This window comes from Callorhinus ursinus, unplaced genomic scaffold, assembly GCF_003265705.2.
Source record: "Callorhinus ursinus isolate GAN/ISIS: 27379988/994484 unplaced genomic scaffold, GSC_fseal_2.0 scaffold6, whole genome shotgun sequence".
NCBI lineage: Eukaryota > Metazoa > Chordata > Mammalia > Carnivora > Otariidae > Callorhinus > Callorhinus ursinus.
The window spans coordinates 7,248,488-7,255,963 of NW_027397068.1; the positions used below are offsets into that span (position 1 = coordinate 7,248,488).

The following is a 7,476-nucleotide window of genomic DNA, read 5'->3' on the forward strand; positions in this document are numbered from 1 at the left end:
GTCTAAAAAACAACAATTTACTCTTTACATCCAATACACATAAAATAAGATTTCAAGCACTTTTCAAAAACTCTCTGAGGCAGCAGTGGCCTATTGACCTCTCAGAGTAAGTGATGTGTTAAGGATTTATGCACATTATCACCCCCCTAAATTCAAGTATCTTAATTCTTATGAATCACATTTATTCACATTAGACATTCCATCTGTATTCTGATATTTTCCATTTTACATCTGGATATTCAATTGACATGAAGAAACTACTGTTGTCAAGCTTAAAGTTGTCAAGCTCACCTTTAAGTAAATCTCAAAAATACTTGAGAGTTATAACTTAAAGTATCCCACTTCCTTTAAGACCATTTCCCATTTTAGGCAATGTAGAGACGGATTACGTAGATGGTAGAAAGGCAAGGGGAAATTGTCAAAAGTTCCATAACTTTTATTTTCTTAGAAAAAGAGTTTTAGCTATGATCATTTAGAATATTTTTCTAATTCTATTAAACTAAAAATTACAGATAATGTATTAAGTTTAACTTAAAATTTTTGTATAATAAAAAAAGTCTTTATCTCCTAATTTTTCTTTTCCAAACTTTATAAGAAAATTCCTTAGTTTGCAAACACCGCTAATGAAAATATTTATCAAATTTTGAAAATGAGCGTATATCTAATTAATATTATTTTTCTAATTAAGGGACCAAGCGTCCTCTTCTGTTTGCTTATATATGTCAGATACACTGACTCTATAAGAATGATACATTTAAATAACAATGTTTCAGGTAATATCATAATATTTCATCCTATATTCAGGTTATCATTTATTAATTGTTAATTTAAAATTCACTAATCCAAAAACTAGAAACTAGTATATCATGATTCACTTAGAAAAGGGTATAAAATGAAATTATATACTTAGGTGTTTTCCTTCCATTAGTTTCTTAAAATATGACATACAATTTAAAGCAATAATTTGTGGATAGTCTCAGAGAATTCTACCTGTGGAGTATGCAAATTTCTTTTAAAAATAGCATGAAACATTTTCATAACATCTCTGGTGAGGCCCTCTGTTTCAACTAACGTCACATATTTCATTCTCTTTTGAGCTCAATATGCCTTCTATTCTTTAATTCCTTTCCTTGGGGAAAAAATACATAATCACAAAATTAAGAATAATTTTTTCAAAACTTCCCTGAATTGGTATAGCGTAATTTCAGTAAATAAGTTCCTAAGTGCATGGGCTTCTGTGAATATTAAATTTGCATCACAATAAATCACAAGCATTTTGAATTTGACCAAATAACCACTCTTTGACAGCAGAGAATAAGCCAAAATCTTTTTCTACTACTGCTAAAAGTTAGAAAATAAAATGCAAACCTTAGAAATGCAAGAAAAAAACTGCACTATAGTTACTCCCAAAATAAACAGTAATATGCTCTATTAAAACCTAGAAAAGTACGCATATCCAATAGTTCAAAAATCCACACCCACCAAGATAATAAATGTTACATGTTACATATTCTCTGTGAAACATTCTAAATATAATTACGAAAACCAAATTTCTTGGGAAGCATTATAAGTGAAAAACAAATTTATGATTAACAGTTTGATCTTTTAAAATTTGACATCTTAATACCAATACTTGAAATTTTTCTTGCTTTATGTGAGAATAAGAATCAACTAAGTAAAATAAACCACCCAAAATACATGAAAGATATTTGGAGAAATAGGAGAGAAATTTGGAAGAAAAAGGAATAATTTCTAAGCCCATTAAGAATTACACTATCTTTCTCAACACAAAACCCAAATTAGAATATGGATTTTTAACCAAGTATATTTAAAGAATAAACAGTGCCTTCTAGTTTCTACCATGTAGTAGATAATTTTAGCAAACTCTCTAATGAGTTATTTAATTAAAATAAGCAATGTAATACAAAACAAAACAATAAAACTGTCTTTTTTATTACCCATTTTTTTAGTAATCCGTATGTGCCTGTACTAATTAAATCTGAATACTTCTGACACTGGTAAGCCTGTTTCAAAAAAGTACTTCCCTAAGTTTTAAAAAGCGATAAAAACCAAATCTGACTTCATTTAAAAACTTACTAAGTACTCTAGCTGTTTATAAAAAGTAAAAAAAAAAAAATAGAAACAAGACCAAAATTTTAAAGCAAGCATCTTCTGGTCTTCTACTCAAAATTTCCTTTTTCAAATGTTAGCATTTTTAACTCCTCAGGAAAGTAGAAAGCATTGTCCACTGAAAACTGCTGATTTGCCAAAGAAAAAGAGCAAAGGTTGGTTTGAAACTGAAGAATGTATTTTTTCCAACCTTACTTGATATCCAGGTATTATACCCTCTTTCAAAATCTAAATCTTACAATATTTTTTTAATCTACTGTGTTAACTACTAACCAAAAACAACAGTAAATTAACAAATTCATTACCAGTTTAAAGATGTCCTAACATCCTAATGAATTATGAGATTTTATTTTTCTAAATTCAATAATTTCCTAAAATTAAAGGGAAAAAGCCTGCCAACAGTTATGATTTTGAGTACAACAAGAAAAAGGGAATTTATGTAAAGCTCAAAATAATCACAAAGGAAATGAAACATTTCGTTGAATATTACCTATACCTACAAACTTAACATTTCCTCTCAAATTCTAATTGAAAAGGGAATCATTATAAAAGACACAGTTTAGCAACCCTAAACTCGTCCCTATTTTAAGTTCTCAATACTTAAAGGACATTTCTGTTTCTGCTAAAAGCAAAACAAAAATTAAGTTTCCACATTTACTGCAAGAGAAGGCACCGCCCGGTCTCCTGGAACTGTCGGGGAGTTGGGTTATAGATCTAGAAATTCTACAGGCTTCTGGAAACAAACATCACAGTCCTCACAGATGAAACAGGCACAGCCTGTAAAATCCTAGTGTATTCTTAATCCTGCTGTATCCATCTGATCACGGTACCTGTATCTTTTGTTGTCCACTGGCACAATATCCATGGCAATGTAATACTGCTGGTGAGGATCCAGTCCTGAGATCTTCACTCTCATTGCTGGAAACATGCGCCTATGCATATGGAGGGGAGGAAACAGGGTATGGGTTTTGTTTTTGTTTGTAATTAAGCATGGAGAACGAATAAGCGAAGAAACCTCTCTGTTTTTCATATGGACAAATTTATAGCGTTCACTTTGATAACATTAATTCAAAGAATCAGAATACAGGACATAGCAAAACTGAGGCTTTTAAATGTAATTTGTTGTACCCTGTCGTGCACTGTTGTTTACTGAAATGTCACTACAGCTAAAAGGAAAAGAATTGTACACTGAAGGAGTAATAGCACTAAAAAAAGCAGTTTATTTTTTAAATAACAATCAATGAGCATATTTACTTTAATAATGCAAATGACAAAAATGTTCCGAAGGTAGAAAGAGAAAATTTGAATTTGTACAAGTGATAAAATATATTATAATGTGAAATTTTAAAAGGGTTATAAAAAACCACAAGGAGCCAATGTGCCATGCTATAACCAAACAATATGTTCTTTATTGAGACAGGACTTCCTGTCTGCAGCATGGTAAAGGTGAAGTGCAAAAGTTGCTCTAAATTTGAAAGGTATAGTAAAACTTCTTTATTGAAAGCAGAAACTAAACACAATGTATATTTACCAAATCATTCCTTCCCCCACTATACACTGGAAATACTCTTATTTAACCACACTTACTCAAAACTTCACTAATTAAAACAAATGAAAATCTGCATTTCTTTAGGCTTCCCAGAGATGCATATCAAAGGAGATACTGAAGTACACTAGGCTATCTTTTAAAAAAAGGACACAGTAGCAAGAATATAACAGCAAATTATTGTAGATGAAAAACAAATAGAGCAGTTCTTTTTTTTTTTAACTTTCATCTAATGATTTATGTCTAGGACCCTTCCAGTTAATCTAATTTTTGCTAATTTAACCTTGTAACACAAATTTTAGCACTGTTATTTACCAAAAATTTTTTCTTTAACAATAATGCCATTAAAGACCACTTCCAGAGAAAAGAAAGTCCATTATTCCTAACTAGGCATGAGAACAGTTTAATATGCTGCTGTTTTAGTGTTATTTCAGTGCACCTGTAAGATAAAGAGTAAAGGTCTTTAACTACATCCTTTATAAGACAACTGTTGCTTTGTGTTGTTGAAGACTGAATTTGGATCATTAATAAAAGCTCTGTGAAAATGTAGAAGGTAGCATATGGATTCAATAAAATATGTTTTTGTAATTTCTAATAAGTTTGGATACTTTTATGCTATCCAGGTTTTTGCCATGTGTATTCCCTGAAAGAGTTTCTGTGCTTTTTTAAAGTTCCTTTTAAGGAAGATATTATTGATAGATTTCATTGCACTAAATGAACTGAAAACTTTAAAATGCAAATATTTCTGTGCTTCCTTCAAATTAACAGTATCTGGCCAACAAATCTATTTATTTTACTAACTAATGGATGTGCAAATTTCACACTTTCAAAAAATACATGTAACTTCTTACAATTTTTTTTAGTATTCTTCAGCAAATTTAGATGAATGTGTTGGATTTCATTTAGAAAAAATATATATATATATATAACCACGTAACTGGATCTACAATCAGAATGGTTTTTAAAAAACGGGTAATTATTTTTTCAGGGATTATACATGTATTACTGATGATTCCAGTAACTTTTCATTCTAGTATAATATCAAAATAGTACAAAACATCACGTTCTTACATTGCTAGGAAATCTTTTGATAAAGAACCAGCCTGGAAGTCTGGAATCTAAAAAAAAAACAAATCATAGTTTTCTAAAGAGTAAACTGCGTTGTCTTTTTTTTTTTTTAAGGGGGGTTAAGGGAAGTCATCTGTTCAGTAGTTCCAGAAACGATAACTAGAGCCTAAAAACATGCCTGGACAGATGTATACATAACCACGAATCTCTAACTACCCAGCACACAGAGTATCACCCGCAGCCGCTGCCGCAGCCGCATAGGCGGCGACGGGGATTTTTCCCTAACATCCAAGAGGGCGGCGGGGCTGTGTCCCTCACCGACCGCACTCCGGTATAGGCAGGCAAAGCCAGTCTCAAAAGTGAACCACAACCCGGGCCTTGTCTTGTCTGCACAAAAATGCTAACCAGAGACTCCACAGCTCTGCAGGCCCTTCTCCTTCCTAACCCATCAAGGGGTAGGGTGAGGCCAGGGCCCGGGCGTTGGCGACAGATCGCCCTTTACCTGCCCGCCTTGGTGATGATCATCTCTGTGCCGATCTCGTGAAAGCGCTTCCAGAGCTCTGCTCCCTGCAGATCCACCCGCGGGGCCTGCGGCGAGGGCAGCGGGGTTCCCGGCCGTGCCAGGGAGGGCGACGGGGACCCCTTCGGGGATCCTCCCGGGGACGCCAGCGGGGAAGCGCCCTGCAGGAAGCCGTCCTCACAGCCGCCTGGGCAGCAAAGGGCAAAGAGGGGTAACGGTGAGGGCTTGAGAGAGGAAGTCGGATGGGGAGACTGACCCCCGGAGGGCGGCTGGGGAGACGAAAAGGTCCAGGAGAAAAGGGGGAAGTTTCGTGCCTTCGGATTCTTTTAACACCCGCTCTGCCCGCCAAAGGGACTCGACGGAGCGAGGCCTCCAAGGACCGAGTCCCGCAGAGGCAAGAGGGCCGCGTTCACCCCTCCCTCCCGGCCTCCGCCAGGTCAAGGCCCCAAATAAGTTTCGCGCCGCCGCGGGGGTCTAGGATACGTGCCCGACTGAGCCTGAGATAGGTTCCCGAGTCCAGAGTCCCTCTGCAGACCCCGACACACCCGCGACCCAAAACGCACGCAGCAAAACCGCCTGGCGTCGGTGTCCCTGGTCCGAAGTGCCTGGGCCTCCTTTAGCGTTAGGGGTCCGAGGCCCCTCGCTTTGGGCCCAGGCGGAGGCATCCTCTAAGAAAGCTCTTCAGCCTCGGCTCCCGCCAAACTCCCCGACCGCCCTGAGCTCCCTTAGCCAAGCAGCGAAGGGACGAGAAGAGCGCGAAAAGCAAGCTCACGGTGGCCGACGGCCTCGGCAGAGGGAATCCAGAGGGGAAGGGAAGGGCTCAGCTACCCCTCGCGAAACCACGTTTGCAAATACGCCGCCCTCTTCCTGGTTTGCCCAAACTGTTTAGGGCATTCGTTCCGGTTTCGGGGGGGTTATGCCGTCGCTCCCCCCACCCCCTTGCTTTTAAAAGTTAGGAAAGAAAAAAGAGCACCCATTGGCTGGAACCCCAAGGGAGGCAGATGCGGAAGGCACAGACCTGCACCGCGGAGAGCCGCAAAGAGCTGCGGCCGAAGACGCGGGTCGCCAAGTGGGCGGCGGCAGCCTGAGAAGCGGGGCTAGGAGCTGCATTTTAACCGTCTGGAGGGCGACCTGAGTTGAGCGGCGAGAGCGGCCAGGGCGGCTGCGAGCTTCGCGCCCCGACACCCAAGGCCAAAGCGCTGGTGGCTGAATTGCCTCAGGCACGGAGGGGCACCGCGCGCGCGCGCGCCCTTAACTCGCAGTTCAGGTTCCCCGCGGACCCGGAGGGACGCGCCGGGAAGTTGGGCGGGAAAGGGCCGACTCACCCGCGGCTCCGCGGGAGCCGCAGCTCCGTTCCAGGTCTGCGCAGCTCCGGCCGGGTCCAGATGCCGCCCCAGCCGGTGGCGGGAGTGCAGCGCCTTCGTCTCCCTCGGAGGAGCCCTTTTCACCCGCGCCACCGGCGCGGCTGCAGCTTCCGTCATCTACGGCCCCGGCTGCCTCTTCCGCGCCCAGCTTTCGTCGCTTCTTCTGAAGCTGTTGCTGCTTCTCGGCGCCTATCAGCGCCTCCACCGAGAAGGCGTGCGCCTTAAGGCTTAGCATGCTGCACGGCGAGCCCCTCCGCTTCTCGGCCATCCCCGCCGCCTGGCGCCCGCCCGCCCCTCACGCACATACACTCAAGCGGGCACACACACACACTCGCTCTACTCCCCCACCAAAATTTGAACGACTCTCAGGGCCTCCCGCAGGCCGATCTGGCCCCTTCCCTGCCGCGGGCAAAAACAAATTTGGCGTTTCCTCTTTCTCGCTTGTGTTGGGATCCGAGGAACCAGCGACGCGCCCGCCAAGTTTCCTTCCCTCAGTCTCTCGCGCGCGCTCTCTCACTGATGCACTCCTTCGTTCCCACCCCCTCCACCTCCTCCTGCTGCTCCAAGATCTGCTTCGACTGATGCGCCAGAGAGGACTAACATGGGTAAAAAACACTCTGCGGACACAAATTAGGGATTGTAATTGAAATTTGTTGCCTTGATCTGTCAGCACTTACAGGCAGGAGAGCGGTGGGAAGAACTTGCTCATTAGTGTCAATAAAGCGGCGGGGGTGGAGTCTGGGGCCCTGTCAATCACCGGGAAGTCCAGCCAATCAGGTGGCGCCGACTGAGCGCAATCCACGCCCACTTCCTTACAAGGTCTCAGAAAAAGTGAGAGAGGGAGAGAG

General features: G+C 41.5%; 1 protein-coding gene across 1 annotated transcript in view; it reads right to left on the reverse strand.

The window, feature by feature from the left end:
* TBX18 (T-box transcription factor 18) overlaps positions 1 to 7,275 on the reverse strand; it is a 29,371-nt gene extending 22,096 nt beyond the window's left edge. The window contains exons 1-3 of the mRNA XM_025862107.2: positions 6,590 to 7,275; positions 5,247 to 5,451; positions 2,961 to 3,062 (exon numbers count right to left, since the gene is read on the reverse strand). Of these exons, the coding sequence (XP_025717892.1) occupies positions 2,961 to 3,062; positions 5,247 to 5,451; positions 6,590 to 6,896 (614 nt within the window). The 5' untranslated portion in view covers positions 6,897 to 7,275. The remainder of the gene's footprint in view (positions 1 to 2,960; positions 3,063 to 5,246; positions 5,452 to 6,589) is intronic.
* Between the last annotated feature and the right edge of the window lie 201 nt (positions 7,276 to 7,476).